Source organism: Falco naumanni, chromosome 5 (genome assembly GCF_017639655.2).
Source record: "Falco naumanni isolate bFalNau1 chromosome 5, bFalNau1.pat, whole genome shotgun sequence".
NCBI lineage: Eukaryota > Metazoa > Chordata > Aves > Falconiformes > Falconidae > Falco > Falco naumanni.
Genome location: NC_054058.1, coordinates 24,517,778 through 24,538,832, shown reverse-complemented (window position 1 = coordinate 24,538,832; position 21,055 = coordinate 24,517,778). Strand labels below are relative to the sequence as shown.

General features: G+C 41.9%; 2 protein-coding genes across 5 annotated transcripts in view; one reads left to right on the top strand and one right to left on the bottom strand.

Annotated features, from left to right (window-relative positions):
* Nucleotides 1-286: 286 nt before the first annotated feature.
* RAD52 (RAD52 homolog, DNA repair protein) lies at nt 287-20,913 on the bottom strand. Of its 2 annotated transcripts, none has more exons than XM_040594871.1 (12): nt 20,803-20,913; nt 13,735-13,823; nt 12,173-12,274; nt 11,508-11,601; nt 9,762-9,829; nt 9,383-9,501; nt 9,218-9,293; nt 6,071-6,267; nt 5,727-5,869; nt 5,045-5,122; nt 4,288-4,533; nt 287-4,045 (listed from the first exon to the last, which is right to left on the bottom strand). In XM_040594871.1, the coding sequence occupies exons 2-12, from the start codon at nt 13,819-13,821 to the stop codon at nt 3,990-3,992; spliced, it is 1,266 nt and encodes a 421-aa protein (XP_040450805.1). In that variant the 5' UTR covers nt 13,822-13,823; nt 20,803-20,913; the 3' UTR covers nt 287-3,989. The 2 variants fall into 2 exon arrangements, with proteins under 2 accessions (XP_040450805.1, XP_040450806.1); XM_040594872.1 differs by having other exon boundaries at nt 5,727-5,863.
* Nucleotides 12,203-21,055, top strand: part of ERC1 (ELKS/RAB6-interacting/CAST family member 1) — a 311,152-nt gene continuing 302,299 nt past the window's right edge. For all 3 annotated transcript variants that reach the window (XM_040594870.1, XM_040594868.1, XM_040594867.1), the window contains exons 1-2: nt 12,203-12,289; nt 20,049-20,282. The gene's annotated coding sequence lies outside the window, so the exon portion shown is untranslated. The remainder of the gene's footprint in view (nt 12,290-20,048; nt 20,283-21,055) is intronic.

Genomic DNA, 21,055 nt, shown 5'->3' with positions numbered 1-21,055 from the left:
TTGACTCTTCACAAATTTCAAGCTGGTGCCAGGACTGTCACTATCTGTCACCTCTTAGCAACTGTACTGTACCTTCTGCTTTGGCCATTATCCCTTTTCCTATTTAAAAAATACTGGTTTCCCTTTCAAATTAAAAACAATACCAACCAGTATTTATGTAGTGCTGCAAAAAGCAGTGAGGGGAGAGAGCACTGCTTCCTCGCGCTCGGGGGTCGTGCACCAGTGTCCTGGGGGCTGGCGCATCCCGGAGGTGTTACTTGCCTGAATTTTTTTTTTTTTTTTCCCCCCCCAGGGGCACTCTTCCCCTGTGGAGCCTTAACAGGGAGTTTTTCTGTTTGCGTATGTTGTCACTTTTTCTTTTTACAAAGAAACTGCAAGATCCGTTCCTCTTTGGTCACTTTTTGTACAGCGGTTTTGGCAGCAAGGGCAGGTACAGGCTGGAGATGGACGCCTGAGGGGCGACAGCTATAGCGTTGGGGTGGCTGGGCTCCGAGTTCCTTACGTTGGGGAGTTTATTCTTTGTAACTGAAGTGCAGGCTGGAGCTACAGAACGAGAGAGAAGGCTCATGGTGTGCGTGAGTGCTGGAAGGAGAAAATGGGGGTCCCGGTGGCTGGAGCGAAGCAGGGAATGCAGGGAAGTTTCCCGAACGCACCCCGGTGCGGTGCGAGGGGGGAGGCGCGCTCTGGGAACGGGAGCGGTGACAAACCCGAGGCAGTAATGAAACAAGGGGAATGTTCCTGACGGGGGAACCAGTCGGCTGGATGCAGCACATTGTTATTTAATTTTGATCTAATAAGTTTGAGGTTGTTTTTTCACTTAATGTTATGCAAGAACTGGCTTTATTTACCATTGATATCCCCTCCCCCTCCCCTCTCCTCCTGTGGATGAATAACTGAAGTCTAGAGGAATAAACTAATGCTACTGAACTGTTAAATTATTTTGTTTAATATTACACTTTGAGTATCTTTTTCCACATAAAATCTGTTTCTGAATTTCAAGCGTTTTCTTTACATTATTTAACAATGTACACTGTAAAAAAATAAAAAATAAAAAAAATAAAAAAATAAAATGAATTGAAACTTTGGGGCTTCCCTGGCCATAGTTAGTTGTATGTTTTGCACTAAACCCAGGCAATGCGCTTCTAGTACGATTGCGCTTTGTGCTGCCGTTTGTTACCTTTGTAGAATATTTAAGTCATTCAAATAAACCAAACCTGCTCTTGTTGAGCTGTGGGTTTTCTTGTTGAACAGCAGGTTCCATCAGCTCTGTCCTCTTCCCGGAGTGATTGCTGTTACCCAACTTACCAGTTGTATCACAGGAAAGTACAAGAAACCCCATTTTAATGAGACCCTTAACTTCTCAAAGGCAGTGATCGGTAATGAGCCTCTGGCCTTTCAGTCGAATATGCTGGAAGATGGTACTTTAAAGAATAATTCATAGAAAGGATCTTTGAGAGGAGGGGCCTCGGGGGACAGGAGGGAGAAGTGGTGCGTAGGAGAATCGTACGGTACGACTGCTTTCATGGCCGAGACTGTCGGGAAGTTCCCAAGCAGCAGGGAAACATGCAGAGATGTGAGAGGAGAAGGCGGCTCTCCCGGGCCGAGCGCAGGTGGGGCTGCACTGGGGGTGGCTCTCTGCTCCCTTCGGGCAGCGAGGCCAGAGCAGGGTGTGCTGCAGGGGCTGGGGATACCCTTCCTGGGCACAGGAGAGCCTGACTCTCCTCCTGCGGGGTCCCTTGCCCCCCTCTCTGGGGTGGAAAGGAGCAGGGATGTGCACCGGTGCTGGGAAAAAAAACTTTTTAGTGTAGCTCTAGGGTAGGAATTCCATTCCCAAATCTGCAACCATACTGGTAGAGTAGGAGTGGACCAGTATACTTTATGGGGTCATCCTCAAACAACTGCAGACTTGCAGGAATTGTGGCATTTCTAAACACTAATTGCTGCTGCATTTTTTTTCCATTTTAAGAACAGCTTCTGGTGTGAGTCACGCTGCACGAGGCCTTGGGGGGAGGGGCAGGGAAGCTCCAGCTCTAAGTTTTACTGCCCTTCTCAGAAGGATGGATCCAGAGAGGCTTGTTGCGGTGACTTCTCTTGGAGGGGGCATGGCTATTTGTGCAATGTTTGCACAGGGTCAAGAAAGCTGATGCAGTTGTGTTTATATGAGACTTAAGTTTTTCCCTGTAGAAGTTCAGAGTGGCCTTGAATACAGCGACTGAGTGCTGCAGGTTCCCCTCCTGACAGGTGTGCGATTCCAGCAGTGGGTGCATGGCTCAGACGCGCGGTGTGTACCTCTTCCCTGCGCTGTTCTGACAGCAGCACTAAATCGGGCAGCAACTAGCACAGTGAAGTGCAAAACTATTTTCTAGATGTAATCTATTACAGTTAATGTTAATTTGCCCTATCTCTCCATACTGAAGTCAATCCTTGCTCTGTACTGTTGAGGAGGTAAGTGGATAGTAGAGGATCAGCTGAAGGAAAAAGACCTATTAAGTGCTGAAAGTAAAGCAGGAGGAGCAGGAATTAATGCTGAATCCTTCAAAGGTATTTACGCTTGGACTGCTTTAAGAGACTTGACTGGACAGAGCAGAGGTGGCAAAGTACAGGAACAAGGTCCTGTTTAAAGTCTGACACTGAGTTCAGGGTTGGACCAATCCAAAGAGTTTGTGGATGTTTTCCTGGTCCAGCTCTGGCTCCCGGTCAGGCGGTGTCACCCTCTGTGTCTCCAGCACTGCAGGTAGGCATTGCGGTGCCAGGCTCCCCGCCCTGATGCCTGGGGAAGCGGAAACCACCACCTGCCAGGGAGAGCGCTGCCAGCAGACACCAGCTGGAACCTGCAGTGGTGGTGCCAGGTTCCTGCCAGGGCAGCGGGAGCTGCAGCGGAACTGCTTTGCTGCAGGTGGGAGAGAAGGAACAGCTGCCCAGGAGAGCTCCTCCCTTTCCAGAGCAGAACTGCTCAAAATGGATACAGAAGCATCTTCCAAATACTACCTAAGAATTCTTCCTTTGACCTTCCTACTAGAACGAACAGCTGTTGCTTTGCTCTAACCTTTAAAACTCACTTGGAAGTTCTGTTTACCTGTCTTAAGGCAAATGTGAGGCTGTACAGACCCAGTGGTAAGTCTCTTTGGCTTCCTACTTGTAACTAGTCAGAATGCATTAACTTCTTTGAGCTTGTTAAGCAGGAACTGAGCTGTAATGGTTTGAAGGGTATAGAGGCATGAACAGCTCCAAGTGTGGTTTGTGTTCACATTTATTTTTATATTGGAAAGGGTTGAAAGCTTATTTAAAAACTGAAGTGCAGCTCCCATTCATTTTACAAAGGGCCCAAGCAAACGCTAAGATGCTACATGCAGCTCCGGCAGCAGCTGCAGCACGCTCTGGCCCCTGCGCTGCCCTGTTGCACAGGCACAGCTGCATCTGCAGCTGCTGCACGGGAATCCAGCGTCTTGAGGAACAAGCTGAGGAGGAGGAATGGGCTCTGACCCTGTTTGTGCAACCACAAAGGGCTGGGCTGTGCACGGGAGGTGGATGCTGCCACTGCTCCACACACTCAGCCTCACTAACAGGTGACCGCAGCTTGCAGGCTTTCTCATCTGACCATAACCCGCCCTCTCCCTGTTTTACTCAGTTTTTCTCTGTGCTGAAATGCAACACTGAGAGAGAAAGAAGCTATGAACTGCATCTCATTTTAAAGATTAATTCTGTTACCCTTTCAGGCAAATCACACGTAACGTCAGCTTGTAATACAGCCCCAAGTCTAGTGCTAAAGAAGCACACATGATTGCTTGTTTACAGAAAGAGGCAGCTGAAACATAGAGTAACCTAAAAGTACAGTAAGTTCTTTCTGGCTGTATGAAACTCTTCTGTGTTGCTTCACCATAATATAAAGGAAAGTCCATTAATGCACTAGAATTGCTCACATAATTTGAACAGCCAACTGCAGTCATCCGATGTAATCCAGTAGGGATGTAACGATAGCACCAGGTGTCTTATATAGGTTGTAGCCTCCTTTTCTTCAAGCTTTGACTTCTGTGGGGGCTGCGCTCTGCCAAACAGGGAGATAGTGAGAAATGGAAGTTTCTTAAAGCTTTTTTTCTGCTTTAAAAGTTCTTTCTCTAGCTCTTCCTTGATAGGACAGCTGGATAGAAAAACCAGATAGTTCTCCTAGCCCACTATCACAGCATCTGCAGCCAGGTCCAAGAAAAGAGGAATGTTTCTCCCACTCCACTTTACTCATCTAACAGTGCTGCTTCTAACAATGGCTCTTGGCTTTGAGACAGAACGTACCTGAGGTCTGCTGGTTGGCACAGCTGCTGTTGTTGCTCATGGTTGTAGCAGATGGCTGCAACTGAGCAAGTCTAGCAGAAGCTTTGTGGTAATTCATTCTGTGAGGCGTCCTGCTACGAGTAGTCATTCCATGATGTCCACGTGGTGTTTCAGGTGTCCGCTGTCCTGCTGATGGGTCTGCTATTTTGTGACCCATTACCTTAAGATCAACGGTCTCCAAGGAAACGTCCCAAAGTTCAGGATCGTCTAGAACGAATGAAAAGGTGTTCCGACCAAAGACAACAGGATTGCACTACAGGAATCACAGTAACTCCAGGACCAGCTCACTCTTTTCCTACGAGTGGTGATGACTATAAAAGTTAAACTGTAAAGCATCTTTTATATCAGCAGGGAAATGGTACTACCCCTTGTGCTCTGGACTTGTGCATCACAGTGCCTGGACATTGCTTGTGTGACCCAAACAGCCATAGTTATGTTAAGAAATGACACCTCCCTGTCATGGTCCCCCCTGCTAAATGTTCTGTTTCTGTACAATATTGCTTCAGAAAAAGGTATAACAACTCTACTGAAACCCCTCATGGTGACGGACATAATTTCCCCTGCCACTCAAGCCAAGTTTGTCTTGTTAAGATCAGACTCATACTCACACTTCCATTATTGCAGCCTCTTCAGAACTCTTACCTTTACACTGTACTCCAAAAAACAGATTTAGATGCTAATGATTTAACACTCTATTACTCATCAGTTTTTGGCTGACCTGCGAAGAACTCTTCTATTGCTGGCTCCTGTTGTGCTTCTGCTGGGGTGCTGTGCTTTACAGGAGGATCAGGTGTTGCTGGAGGGAGGTAACACAAGAAGAGATGAATATTAGAAATACAGAAGCACCCTTTTGCACCTTAATGGAGTGTGAGTCGGAAATGGTAAGCAGCAGCTGCCACCAGGTACCCTCTTTTTTCCTAGAGCTGGTTATGTTTTGGTAGCAGTATGTAGAATGGTAAGATTCTGTATGACGATGGCTGACAAGAGCAACCACACTACTTTACCCCATCCCCCAGTTCCTGCTTGTCACACAGCTGTCCAGACTTCCCCACAAGTGAAGAGCAATGTCTCAGGAGGCTAATGCAATGCCTACTTGCCTGCAACCACCTCCGCAAAGTGCTGCAGGCTCAGCTCGGGTGCAGCATGTTCGTGGTACTGAGAACAGCTGCTTTAGGGTGGTTGGAAAGTTTGCAGATTTAATGACACAGTTTGAGAGCTGGCACTCCTGCCACTTCAAGAACACGGGGGAAAACACAATAATCCTCCTTCCTTTGGCCTCAACAGTATATTGACAATAGAGTACAAGAAGAAATTAAATTGGTCAGGCTCCTATATTGAGGGTAACACATGCCTGCCTGTAGCTATCACTAAAACTGTCATTTTTTAATGCCAAGGCTTACCCTGTTTGCTGCTAGGAGTAACTGCGGGAACCTGATTCTTCTTCTCCATCTGTTCCCGGAACTGTTGCTGCAGCTGCTTTTGTCGCAATTTCCGCTGGTAAGTGGCATCACACTCGAAAGCAAAGGCACCTGTATTTCTGCTCCTCCCCGCAAATAAGGACAAAGTTAAACAGGATTTTAGCAATTATACTTTATGAAGAAAAAAATGCATAAAGAAATAAGAGCAAGGAAAATCCACTAAATAGCATTCTATGGCATCTTCCAAATTGGGTCGTCCATGTGTTTTAAAAGGTACAGTAACTTCTACTATAGCTTATAAAATAGATTTGTAATAGCAGTCTCACCTAGAACTATTCGGCTGTTTCTGATCTACTGTCACTACAGCAGCTTCCGGCTGACCAGGCTTACAATCAGATGTCATCTCACAGTGCCGTCTCCCTCCTGCGTTCTGCCTTTCCAAACAGCTATTGTATCTTGCTTTCTCTATTTCGGGTTCAGAGTCCTGTCTTTTAGCTTTGACCAAATCTAACTCAGGGGGTATCTAGTAAAGGAAAAAAAGAAAACATATTTAGAAATTTCCTTCACTGAGTTAATGAAATAGGCACAGGGGTTTTCTGCATGGTACCGTTGAAAAATCTGTTTGCTCTGAGTTAGTAAGTTAGAAAAATGAAATGTATTTTCAGTATGAAGTTATTTAGCTAGTTAGTAACCAAATTCATGCGACTTTCTGTTAGTTTAATAGTTCACTGCTTCATGGCAGATAGCCCATATCTCCCCCGACTCTGGTCTCTGCAAAGGGGAACAAATGCAGATCATCGATGCAAAATTCTACAGCATCTCAGTCTCACAAGTCTGTTGCTGAGTCTGTTAGTTTTGCCAGTTCCATTTTCATACTTGTATTAAAGGGCATGAGAAACCTTTACTTAGCTCTGTAATCATGAGGTCCCTGAGGAAGGTACACCATTCTTTCTTTATTCAAGATGAGATGGTTTGGCACTGTGATTTTACAGATTGGTGGTAATGCCACTAATAGAAAATAATCCTGGCAAAGCAGAGATCTGCACCATCCTGGCAAGATGTTGCTTTGGATCTGCTCCTACAGTCTAAGTTAGCTAGACAGAACTGCCTTTCAGCTCTAGGCTGGCTAGCAGAGCTTGGTAAATCCTAGCATGATAAAAGCAACTCTACTGTGAAACTCCACGGATCAACAGCTGTAAAAGGCTTACTTTTTCTTCAGTCAGCAAGGTAGGTTACCACCTGGAAGCCTGCTGCCCCCAGCTGGTACACATCAGGACCTAACAAGATTGATGTCGGTTACTGAAGTGCAACAGCCGGGACAACTTTAATGCTATGAAGACTGCTGTGTTATATCACATCATTCTTATAAACCGCGATAGCTCAGGAAGAAGGCGGTTAAAGTATGGTTGTCACTGATGAAGATGTACGTCACCATTTCTTATCTCTTTCTCTGGACCAAAGACCCCCAAAAGAGGCATTTCTCGATGGTGTTGGTTACCTCAGAGGGTTCACTGACCTAGTGTTTCACAGACAGCAAAGTCAACTGCAGCTCTTCCCTTGCAAACTGAACCTTTAAGGAGGTAAGGAGTTGAAAAAGCAAAGCAAGATGTAACCGGGCCACTTATGGTTCACGAAGAGTCAGAACCGTACTTACATCAAGGAAAATAAGTGTTCAAGTACACACCGGTTATACACACTAATTCTTCCTACATTCAAGACTGACGGTTTGCCAGTAGTATCATTTCAGGTATTTAAGACAAATAAATTGGAGTGTTGATCGTCCTAATGTTATTCCTCAAACTCCAGCAGCCAAGTCCAGTACATCCCACTCTAATAATTCAGTTGCAAAACTCAGGTACCAACACATTTTTTAAGTCAAGCAGAGGACATCTGCAGGGCCATTTGCACACTCCACACGTCGCAAAACAAGATAGTGTAAACTGTTCGCTGTTCTGTGGTAAGACTTTGAAGCGAATGGCAACCGCTAAAAGTTGTTGTGGGTCAATAGCTTGGTTCACCCTTTCTATCGCAGATGCATGAAGTAGTTTGCAGTGGTTTTTTGTGAAGGATCCAATCTGGTTAACTTAGAAGTTGAAACCAGCTTTAGAAATTACCTTTGCTTGAGACCTCAGTAGAAAAGCACTGGTACAGAATAACTTGTCTATTATTCTAACAAGAACAATGAGGGGTGAAATACTGGCACGCTGTAAAATTTTGTTACAAGGACCACGTTGAGTGTATTTCCAGTCTAGCTGTGATGTGCATTAGCACCTGGTAGAGTTTGAATACCAGTTAACAAAAGGATGAAGCAACTATCAATGCATATATTGACATTGCTACTGTATGGATTTCACCAAAAATTAAGTAAAGTTCCAACTCCAACAAACAGCTTTGGTATGTGACCCACCTGGTATTGTTTCTAGGATATCCTGGGTTACGCATACGGAAAACTTGATTTGAAGGAGGAAGTCTGCCAGAGCTCCTTTTTCCTGCTTCCCAACTGGCTGACATTATATGCTGACAGCCTGAGAGACTTCAGGACCAAATGAAATAGTCCCCATTTTGTGGGAATGCAGAGAGCTGTACCTGCTTTAGGGTAGGTTACACAGATAATAGATACACTGTCTGCCTACTCTTCTGTTCTGCCCACAGTCTCCGGTTTTCTGACCTATTACAGCAATCGGAAATTATGTACCTGTATGCAGTTATTTCCTATTCTTTTTTTTATTATTATTCCTGAAAAAGTCCAGTAATGAGAAGAATACGACAAGTACATTTGATTTTCATTAGAACTAGTAAACTGGATTGTGCTGCCAGTGACAACGAGAAAAAACTGAGAGAGGTGGTTCTGGCCTTTGCCGTATACAGAGCAAAAGCACACAGTAAAGAAACACGCATGCAACCTCGACAACTGTTCTCCCAAGGACCTCTGTTTCACCTGTGAGATGAATATGTAACTCGACACTGGTATTATTGCTGATACATACACATTTAAAGCAGAAGTGGCTAGATGACAGTGATGAACTAAGTCGCTGACAAAGCTTAAAGTCTTAAGAACTGCAGCACATAGAGAAAATGGCACCTAGAACAACCTACTTTAAAGAGTTTAGCGTTTCCCGTGGTAACAGTTCACCTGCTACGAACACAGATGTATGTGTTGTGTTACTGGTACTGACAGAGAGGCTTAGATAAACTGGCCATAAATGTCACATGAGGTCTTGAGCAGGATACTGTTTCTTCACCATAGTGATCTTGCCTACTGCAAAAAAGTTTAGAGTAGCTGTAGTAAAATGTCAGGGAGAATACTGTAACAAACAGTTCACACAAACTATCGGGCAAAGGCTATTGGTCTCATAGTTGGAAACATTCAGGGATGAGATGCATTGATATAATTATTTGTAATCTTTTTAATATGAAGGACTAGGAGCAGTGGATGTCTTGCAGTCCCTGCTCTAACAGCCCATGTACTGCACCTGACGTGGAAGCTTATTCACAGCTCGTAGGTAGTCTTTGTCTAGGATGCAGTTCCCAAGAGCATTCCCAAAGCACCTGAGAAACAAAACAGCTCACTGTGACTGAAAATAACACTTAATTCTCACTTAACTTCTGAAAACATACAAGTACTGATCATCACTTACTTGAGTGCCCGCTTCAGTCCATCAGTTACTGCTTCCTTTCTTGCCTTTTCCAGGGACAAGGCCTTAGACTTTAGGCCTTCACTGACACCATACCCCACGTCTTCATGGTATGATCCATCCTGCCGTAAAAATTTTAAAATACTAAGAGTAAGAGAATTTCAGCACATACAGCACTTCTTGTTAGAGGGTGTGCTTTCCTAAGCCTGATTACTCGCTCTTAGCTGGTTTTTCTATAGCAAGGTCAATGTTTTGGACAACACTAGGTTCTCTGGCATGGTACAGTACTCAAGAACTACAGTCTGACCTATGCATGAACTTTCATTCACAGCTTCAGGCAATCGCTCAATTATGGACAGAACAAACAAAAAAATCCACTTACCTTAAGCTGAACTTTCACAAATGCACAGACCCCCACATAGAACCTGCCATTGATGAGGTCAACAAAGTCTGGGGGAGGGAAAAATAACATCCTAAATAATACAAGACTTCTGATCCACATTTAGATCTTATTTTGTCCTTTGAAGACATTCATAAACCTGTACCATACTTATTGAATGTGCCCAAGATACTGTATCCTCTTCTACAAAATGGAGCGCGACTTACAAAATATTAACCGTAGTTTGAGAATGCTACCTTGTGTATAGGCTCTGAGCACGTTACGTGATACCTTTCTGGTTATTAGTGGCTATTGCTGCCAAACATGCACACCCTCCTACTACATGTATAGACTTTAACATATGAAAGAAAGAAGAGTTATAAATGTTACTTCTCATTCAGCTACATCTCCTAAACGTTCAAAGCACAACATTTTTTTCAGCAGGATGGAAAGATTTAAATTAACACAAAAAAAAATCAATTTATAAAAACAGCAGTGGAAAAGAAACTGCCATCTATAATTTCTTCTCTACTATATACTAGAAGTCTCCAATTTGTGAAATTTTGCACGAGGTTTTATCCAGGACAGAGTGCCTGAAGAGCTTAACAGGTTGCAATACAACTCTCAATCCAGAATCTCTGATCTACCTTACTTTACACCAAAAGCAATGCTATGTAATATACATAGGGCACTCTAGTTAGCAATCTTGCAAGTCTGATAGAAACATGTCTGAAATGAAATGCTTTGAAGTTCAAGTAACCGTATTTTGGGCTTTGAAAGTTCTTCTGTACTGATCTGGTCTGTTTGTTTCATAAACCGGCTGGAGGTGCAAGTTCTTTTTCTACTCGGGAATTTAAAAACAAACATAACAAAATCCTCTGTCTCTGAATTTCTAAAGGAATGATTTGTAATGGCATTATTTGAAAAAGATTGAAGTTTGAAGGATGTCAGTCCTTTCTGATGGTGGTACAGAACAGATAAGAAGCAATGAAGTAACTTTTTATGTCTCGAATCTACCAGCCTGAGGTTAGAAAAGATTTCTGAAGGTGAGGAGGAAGGAAGGAGGTACACTTAAGCAGCTTTGTTGAGCTACTTCAACAACCAATCTCCAATCGAAACACAGCAGATCTGCAAACAAGGACAGTACTCCTCTGGTAGGAACTATTTCAGCTATAGAGATGGAAGAAGCTTAAGCTTTAAGATCACCTGAATACCATTTTCTAGAAGAAGAATTTTTCCAAAGCTCTCTACTGTAAAAATCTCAGAACCAGGTACTGGTTAGAAGAAGAACCTACAGAAAAAGATGGGTCCCTAAAGATTAGGGGAATATTAACTGAGAATATGAACTTGTTAGAATATAAAATTACAGGCAAGTATGAAAGTTGGCTCAGGGCTGCTGGGTGTTAAATAGTTTAATTGTAATTACTCTTGACTGAGTGCTCCCATAGAGATCAGAAAACTTGATTAGAATAGCTCAAGAATAATCATAAACACACTTAGAAAAATGACTATGATGTATTCCAGTGCAAGATCAAAAAAAAAAAAAAAAAGAGAAGCTCCATTGTTATTCAATTTCTTGCATTCTTACCAACTTCTGAGACACCTGGGAATTCCACATGCCTCTCCCCAGGTTCTTTGAAGTGACCAAGTTCTAGGATAGATACCCTGGTCCTTATTTGAGAGACTTATCCTTCAGCGCCTCACAGTGAAACAAGAGTAAAGGCTTCCTTGTCCTCCAGAGATACTTACCAACGTTCTGCTGAGTGACTGAGTGAGCCCAGCCATTGAAGCCAAACATCTCATTAGCCAGACTGATTACCTTGTGACCCTCAATGTAACAGACCTGAAGAGAAAAGCATATATACATAAATATTATATATAAAAGACATACACACGTGCACACATCTATCTATACATACTTCATTTTAAAGAGGGATTGCACACATCATCTTACACTGAGGAAACCCAGCAAAGTTCAAGGTTCAGACAGTGTGAACAAAAGGATGATGATGCAGCTTTATGTTCGCACTCTTCCAGCAGCAGTGATGGGGGGTTAATATGACAACATATATGACTTAATCAACTGAAGACAGAGCGGTAAAATGCACCCAGTGTTATGTAATGCTCTGTATATTTCAGTTCTGGAAAAAAATAAGAAAAGCATCTCAATATTCCACTAGTAGATAAATATTCCCTTGTAAAGGATGAAGCACTGAAGAGTTAAAGGTGTAAAAGGAACCTGTGGCTCAGTAAAAGCCAGAATTTATGTGATGCTGACTTTCCTTTCATATCTGCATATTAAACTACTAGTGGGAAATTAACTTAAAAAAAATAAAGATTATTGTAACTTTTTTAACCCCAGTTTTCCTGGAAAAAAACTGTGAGTTGAAACATCTATGCATGTTTTTTCATACCTTTTGTCCTCCTCCAGCGTGCCGACTGCTGATATATTCTGGACCTAGTCTTTGACGAAGAGCATGCTGGATAGCTTGATATTCACTTGCTGTGTATTGATACTTGACAAAAACAAGGTAAGACAAATTTTCTCACTCTCCCTATTTTAGCTCCCCCCTTCTTATATTATCACTTTTTTAATCCCATTTTTCCACATACAGTCCTTCCAGGAGGTGTATGATCCATTTTCAGAATCAGAATGTGACAGATAAGGAAAGACCTTAGGGTGTGTATGTGCATTATACTGTTTTTTTTTCTCTTACTCTTGAAGTACAGGTATAAAAGCATTAATTATTGAACTGTAGCAATTATTTTTCATTTCTCATAACTGTCACTTACATTAGAAAAACTGAGATAAGCCAGGCCTATTAGTATCGTATTGAAATCTAAATGCAGTCATAATCCTAGTCAAGGTTGCCAGGAACACACATATAAGCGTGTATTTTACCTCTCAAAAATAAAACATAGTATCTCTGTGACCAACAAGAAAAGTGTATTTACAAACTCCAACAAACCCAAAGTTTGACCTTACGTTACCATCATATGCTATCAGGGCAGGGAGGACAGCTGCTCAGGAAAGCAGTCAAAATAGGAATTTCTTGAGGAGTGTTCAGCAAATTCCCCTCACGCAGGGAAGGTCCTTTGGGTAATTCAAACAACACTGGTATCCTTAGATAACACCAGCATCACTGGAAGCCCAAAGTGGTGTAACTTTTGCTCCTTGTCTTAGTAGCCATACCATTTACAATCCATAAAGCTTAGAGAAGCCTAAAAGCATGTTTAAGGATTCAAGCCCTAAAAAGCTTGTGTTGCTATGCTCTGATGCAGGACAGAACAGACATTTAAACACCTCAATTCTAAGTATTGTGTATGCATGTATTGGTACCCTATCATTCAGCCAAACACAGAATTCTGTAAGACTATATGCTGCACAAATTCTAATGCCCGCCAAACCACTCTAATTTGTATTTGGTTCTACTGAAATTTAAAGGAATAACTGTCTTTTTCTGACACTAGAATGCAAGCCTGTAACCAAATGGCATAAGGAAAAAAAGGCACATGCCTATGCCATATTCAGGAAGTATGTATAAATGCTTATTATGGAGAAGAGAATTCACCACCAAAAGGTCTGCTCAATCCAGATACGGTTTTATTTTTTCCAAATTATTTTTTGAAGTTATTTTTTAATAGCTGAAAGTAGCTGACTTTTCTAACCACTACTGAGAATGTGTGTACACATGACCCAGGCTATCTGGAAATAAAAGAGAGTAATAAGCCCCATTTTTTAAGGAACAGAATTATAAACCTTTTGTGAAGAACCCAGAGCAATTTATTGTAACTTGAGGCATGCCAAGGCTATCACAGAGGAAAATGTAATGTATAATTATGCATAGCATAGCTAGGACAATGGATATGACTCCAGCCTTCGGTATCCAACTTTAAAATGAGTAAATATGCACAGCAGATTTCCAGAAGTACAAGCATAAAACTTCTATTTCCCGCTCAGACAAAAGGAACTGACCTGTCCGAAGCAAGCAACTGAATTGCTAGTGCTGGAATTATTGCTGCTGATATAGCTTTCGCTGTCTTTCCCTTGACTTTCAGGCATCCCTAAAGATAAGAGAAAAATATAAACACTGAAGATAACAGAACTAACAGAACATGCCAAAAAGCTGTTCAAGTCCACTGCCCAATGAAGTATTACAGTATTCTGTCACAGACATGTTGGACACAACAGTAATACTATACTTCTCACTCCATGGAACTGCTGGCAGCCCCAGTTGCAAATTTGTTTTCTGATGTTGTTTCAGAACAGTTACAACTTTTCTTCTTAAATATGCTATACTATGTAGGCAGAAATGGCTAGTTTCATCCTAGAAGCAGAGTTCCTGTTCTGGTCTTCCATGAAACCAGTAAGGGTGAACCTAAATTAAATTATATTACAATAGTGAAACAATTATTTTATTTAAAGAACAAATAAATTATTCTTGCTAATAAAACCCCCAAATAAATTCAACAGCCTCTGGATCCTGCATGAGATCAGAGACTAGAACAAAAAATGAATAATGTCTAGGGTCTTTATTCTAAATATTACACTGGTAACAAATGCTATCTTTCCTCCCCTGCCTTTTAGGTATATATGAATGTATTGTACCATTCTAGGTAAGGAAAAACGAAATAATTCCCTCTTTCAGATTCTTCAGCACTGTCTTCCTAGGTCACTTTCAATGTTCATGAATACTTAGACTCCGATAAAAAGCAGAGACAACTTTCTAAAATTTTACTTGCCTATACCCTGACTTGTCAGTCTTACTTAAGAATATTGTTTTGACTGTAACCATACTGTCTTTTATTATGATGGTATCATATAAACTACGCAGAGTTGAAAAATACAGAGAACCTGTAAGAATTTTAGGAAGTTGTACCGGTAACTCAGTAGATGGCACCCTTTTCCAGCACCTACCCAGTACCGCATTTCCACTCCACCCTGCTGCTGGAGAGTTGGTCTTGCTGAGAGCTCATAAAACAGGCCTGCAAAGGAGCTACAGCAGCCCTCTCTCTACATAAGCCCACAGAGACAATCTTTCATTGTATGTGCACAAATGCTGAGAAAAATTGGTAGTCTATCACTAAGACTTCAGTATGCAATACAAACATAAACGGAATCGATATACATACAAGACAGCTGAGATGTCAAAACAATTTGAGAGTCTAAAATCCTCAGTAGACAGCATTATTTGACAGAGTCGGAACCTGGCTAGTATTATGCTTTGTCAACATACTCCAGGTTCAGCGCTTTTTACAACAAGTTGCTTTTCTACTCTAAACAAGGAACCAAAGTTTACTAAGAACTTGGCAAACAGTTTTCAGAAAAAGGATACTAGTTGTTTCCTTGGCAGCTGTGAGCACTGGTAATTAAGCCAGGTGTAGCTCAAATTCTCCTTAATTTTGGTTGGCTATAGTTATTAATCTTTGGTCCAAAAGTTTTATAGTTGTACAGTGTTTATACATTTGAATGTGTTTCAATCAAAAGTTAGCTGCAATTTGTGGTAAATACATTTGGTTTTGGAAGAGAACAAATAGAAATTTATATTACCAGCAGAAACACTTGTGATTTAAGTGAAGAGTTCACTGTGTTGTGAAGGAGAAAATTAGAGAGAAAAAAAATAAAGTATTTGGTGACTGGCAGAGGGAATCCAAGTTTGAACAATACCACTTCCCCCCCCCCCCCCCCCCCCAGCAGCCTAAATCAGATCTTAATCATTATAATGCCCTTGGGGAAAAAAAAAAAAAAAGTATGAAATATGTGCATTTGCCTATGTAGCCCTGTTACCAGTTTGCCATAAAACTTTAAGCACAGTAGGTGGGCGGCATTTTGAAGCAAAATTGCTTTAAATGAAACCAAAAGCCCTTTAAATTTTTATATTGTCTGCACCATTATCAGCCTAAATTCTCTAAAGAGATACACCTTTAGTAAAGCTTGGAATAAGATATGGGAATTGCTTCTGAATGAGGAGTACAGAATTCTGCTGAAAACAGCTTCACAATATATGGTTTTAATACAATAGATCAGATGCTGCTAGAGTATATTAGCAACATACTTCTCTGCAGTAAACAGTTAAAAAACATGTCAGTGGTTTGTATTCAGATTATGTATTACTCCACAGCTTCCATGGAGAAGACAGATGATGCCAGGTTTAGTTTCAGGCTTTGCCTGTAAGAACCATTTGCTTCAGCTGTAAGCCTTGTTTAAACCAAACATTCTATTACAACAATGTGTTAAATGCAGCACAGAAAACCTTATGTCTCAAAGCAATTGTCAGAGCATTTCAAAGTGACAGAACTTCAATTTCAAAATTATTAGAGTAGGAGTTCAGAAGGGAGAAAAGTTAATTCTGCAAATGGAGTTATAAATCTACTTCAATATCAGAGCCAGGAGTTAGGAAGGCAAGGCACTTTCATTCTCCAGTATTGTTTCTTCACCCTCGTTTTAACTCACATGAAACATTAATACGGAAGCAGATAATAAGCTATTGACTGGAGTACAAAAGAACCTCGAACTCTCTCCAGGGCCAGAACAGTGCTAGGAGACTGCCTGACTCATAAACTGGTGTTAAAAAAAGTCGTATTTTCAAACCATCTTGAAATACCAAAAATTAAAGTTCAAATATACTTGCTCTGTATGCAGGATGATAAAAGCTGTTTATCATCAGCTTAAAAGCACCTAGGAATTATAATTTATTACTTGTGTGATTGCGACCATTACTTATTATTTACAGGGAATTCTTTTCAGTTTGCCTGGTAATATTCTCAGGAAGTTTTCTTATCACTGAGAAAAAAACACACACAAAACTACAGATGTTGCACTGTGCTCCAAAACGTTACCTTGATAGACTACAACAGGCAAAGAATCTTAACAGCTTTTTACTACCATATTTTGATTTTGTTTTTTAAAAAAAAGTCAACAACACAAAAGCTTAAAATTTGAACATACTAGATACACAATCAGAAAAAATGGCTGTTTTAGGAAACTGGATATGAAATACAAATACCCGCTTTTAGAGTGCTGTTGAAAATTAATTTGTGTGGTAGTAGTGAACTGAGCAGCTGCTGAGAAAATCTGGGTGTGTACACAAATTCCCATGTAGGAAATAAACCAGTCTTCTAGAACAGATAATACTGAATGTAATCTGTTGAACTACTACTGTAGTTTACAGTGGCAACATCTCCACCTTCCGTGACAGTATGCACATAACTTATAATTTTCTAAATTAACACATCCTCACTCACCTTCCTACCCTATTGTCCATTAACCCCCCAAAAGAGATTTTGGTCCTAAATTACCTCTTTTCCTAGCAATTCCCCTCTGTCTTGACAAACCAGGTTTTTGAACCATGCACTGTGCTTTAATCCTGTGCCAGGAGTGTCAGTTCCCAGTTCTCTTTGCATATAAGGTAGAAGCAGGCAGTTTTGCATCACTTCAAAATAGTTTGCATACCATGAATTGTGTAAGTATCACAACTTGGGAAACACTCAGTGAGAACATGGCTGTTTCAAGAAATAACTGTAGCATCACGCAATCTAAGATACGACTTTAGAGGGCTTTTCATTCAATCTCATCCTTTTCTATACGGTAAGCTTCCTTCATAGTGAAGTTTTGGTTTGCTGAGTAAAAATCTTTAACATTCTTCCAATAAATGCAATTCCACTGAGCCCACCAAGAGCAAACAGCTATGCATGCAGCAATGAGTGATTTAGCAAGCACTAAAGATAATACCACATATTTAACCTAAGGTTCATATTGCTCTTACAAAACATACAAAAAACTTTATAAAAATTTTATGTTTCTGTGGAGTATTCTCCTCTGGGAACTCCAAACTATTTTGTAAGTTGATTAACCTGTTATGCAAAGGTAGCTTTACCTAACACTGAGCTGAGGTGTACCTCTTTGAAGTATAATGGGGTAGATGTTCCTATCAAGACAGGCCTGAACTATACCAGTTTAAATAGTGAAAAACAGATTACAAAACTGCTGTGAAAAAAGTGCATACAATCTAACTCTCCAGTTTTGACTTCTGATAGTATCTCTAGGCAAACAACCTTGATGACTTGAGAAAAGTGAGGTAATGTTCTGCTAAATTCAACAGAAGAAAAAGATATTCAGCATGTTATAGGTTGAACAATGAAATGCACAGGGAGATCATGGGACTGGATGTCTATTGTAGACTAATGGTGGCCTCTGATGCTTCCAGTACTGTATCAAAGCATCTTACTGGTATTGATTCAGGCCATATTCTGTAGCAAGAGAATAAAAAGATATAATACAGAAAAGTTTGAACTATCTGCAGTAGTTCAGATGTACTTGTTTTCAAGGCATATGAACCCCACTATAACAATTTCTCCTCAGTTAAGCACATGTCAGATCTGACATAACTTAGTATAGCCTATTTCAGTGCAATCTATACATGTGATTCCAAAAACATAATTTAACCCTTGGATTTACCAGGCAGTACTACATTAACTTTAGTTATGCCTAGGATGATGATACACTCCCTGCACTAAACACTAATTCGTTACACTTTTTACTAATTAACACTTTAATGAACAAAGCATACAGCTCTTTCTTCCCTATCTTTATACAAGCTTAGCAGAGTAACATTATGCATTTGGGGGGAGTTTTTCTATTTAAGTATGTCTGAATACCTCCAACGTCTGAAATGAAGCCTATCTGGTCAGTTCCTGTATTTTTGGAACACAGGATGAGAAACTCATCTCCTTACTCAATATGCTGAGTCTCCTGTCATAACAGCCTTTATACACTTGTTACGAATTCATTGAACATCAACAAATCTACTGGAAGCTTGTTTAAGACCCTGCTTCCCCAGCAATTACAAATCTCATTCCAGTCCAAACTGGTTAGTTTAATACATATGTTGCTGTGTTTTAGACTGCTCATTTTTCAAATTTTGCTGGTTACTCCTCCAAACACATTCCTTAATAGCAGTGTTATGTGTGAATTACTTGTGTCCTACACAGTGTTGTTCGCTGTTTTAAAACTCATCATCAACCATTGTCACTTTTTTCCTTACAAAGGGTGCACAGTTTCATTAGTTAAAAATGCATCAATAGTGCCTTATGAAACAGATATTCCAAGCCATTCTAAATTTGAAATTTTTTATTTCTTGCATTACTTCATTTCTTTGCATTAATCCACAGTCCTGTATAGACTAACCACTACCCCTTCACATATAATCTTTCAATGATATTATAAAAAAATAATAATCATTATAACAACAAAAAATGAACTAGTTTTGTAGTCAGAGGTGCTTTGTTTTATTGCACCAAGGGGTAGAACTGAAGGAAAAAAGAAAACAACTTGTTTGGCATACAAGCTCTTTTCCAGGTGTGAAAGACTAACACCTCACAGTTACAAAAACAAAAAGTGAACAACCCACTCTTGAACAACTAGTTTTTCATTTACAAAGATACCATAGAAGGAAAGACCTTGTTCTGGAGACCAGACCTGGCAGAAATATTACTCAAATATTGTAAATTATTTATGTGGGTACTTCTTTCTAAAAGCCTGTCAGATTAATTTATAACAACATCATTTATGTATAAGCCACTTTAGCCACTGCAAGGAAAAGAGAGCAGGCATTTTAACTGAAGACTAATGGTTTAGGGTTTAAAAGGAAAAGCAGCCTGTCCAATTGCAACTGTAGAAAGTCTGTAGTTTTGCCAAACGCAATTACTGGACAAGAAATTAATCCAGGCTGGAATCTAAAACATCTGAACTCTGTGAGCTGTGGGAGATCTGTCAAACTGCAGATCATAAAAACCATTGCGATTCCAGGCACAGATGACACTTCTGGCAGCAAGACCATATTAACCTGACACACTAATTAAATTACCATGAAAAATCTAAACCTCTCAAGCTCTCTGTTTTTCTGTTTTGCTCCAGGTTGACACTATATTTTTAAATGGAAAATCATTTACATTTAAAATTGGCAGAATACTACAAGCATGGGCCAGCCTATGTCTACTTTCATCCTGCTTTCCTAGATAGCAATGTGAAGTATCCCCGGGATACTTTACTCTTGATGACAGAAGGGCTTATATATTAGAGCATGCACTTATCTGCACTGAATTATTCTTCAGAAATTAATTTATAATGCATTCTGTGCTTCTACAGTTGAAAAGAAGTTCAGGTTTCTGGGACCTCAGTGTATATCAGCTATCATCACTGAGGGAGGCCTGAATTAGTGTATTTATTGCAACAAGATATTAATTTAAATAGTGATAATTATACGTCAATAACTGTTATTCCTTGTATAGTCTTACAGATCTGTCCAGGTTACTACAACCTCTCACTTTAGCATCCCCTAAGAATCACGGCTAAGGAAGTCCATGTTGGTTTTGGCTACTTAGACCTCGAAATCACAAAAAAATCGAAGCAGAAAGATTCCTGAACAGGTCATTTGCTAGGTCTGCCTGGATCAAGGCAGTTACAGCAGGCTGGAAGTCTTCTTTAGAAGGCGCGTTCCTCGGGCAAACTTCGGTTTCCCTAAGGTAAGTGTGGCTGGGTAGCAGCGCGGCTGAGCATGCCAGCTTTGGGACTGCCTTTGCGGGAATACCACAGGCTAAGGCAGAAGTTCTTTCACCCGCGGAGAGCCGCGCCGCCTCCCGCAGCCCCGCCACCGCGCTCATTCGGCCGGGCTCCCAACGCCGACCCACCGCAGCTCTGCGGCCGGGGAACCTCCAGCCTCACCGGCGGGAGACTGGAGAGGGCCCTTGCGGAGCGGAGCGGGGCGGAGGGCAGCGAAGAGGCGGCAGCTTTCTCCGCCCGCCCCCGGCGCTGCCCCTGAGCCGGCGCCGCCAACGGTTTCTCCCGGCGCGCGGGCCCCTGAGGAAACACGCGCCCCCGCGCGACCGCTAACGGCCGCCCCTCGCCCGCCGGGTGGGTCTGCGGGAGGGGCCGGCTCCGCTCAGCAGCTGCGGCCCCACCGCCGCCAGGGGAGGGGAGGGGAGGGGTGGGGAGGGGAGGGGGAGCGTTTCCGGCCCCACGGCGGCGGGCCGCTGGTCGCGGTACCTGGGCCGAGAGGGGCCGCCTCGGTCCTCCAGCGGCAGTTCGCAGTTCCCGCCCGGGGAGGCGGAGCGAGGCGGGAGGGACGCCCGGAGCCGGCGCTACGGCACGGCAGAGGAGCCAGACTTCCTACGGCCGCGCCCGGCCGGTGACGCAGCGCCGGGGCTGCCGCAGGCCACGCCCGCGGCGGGGGGGCAGGAGGCGGGGCGGTGCCCGGCGCAGCCCGCCCCCGCGGGGAGGCAGAGGGAAGCCCGGCTTG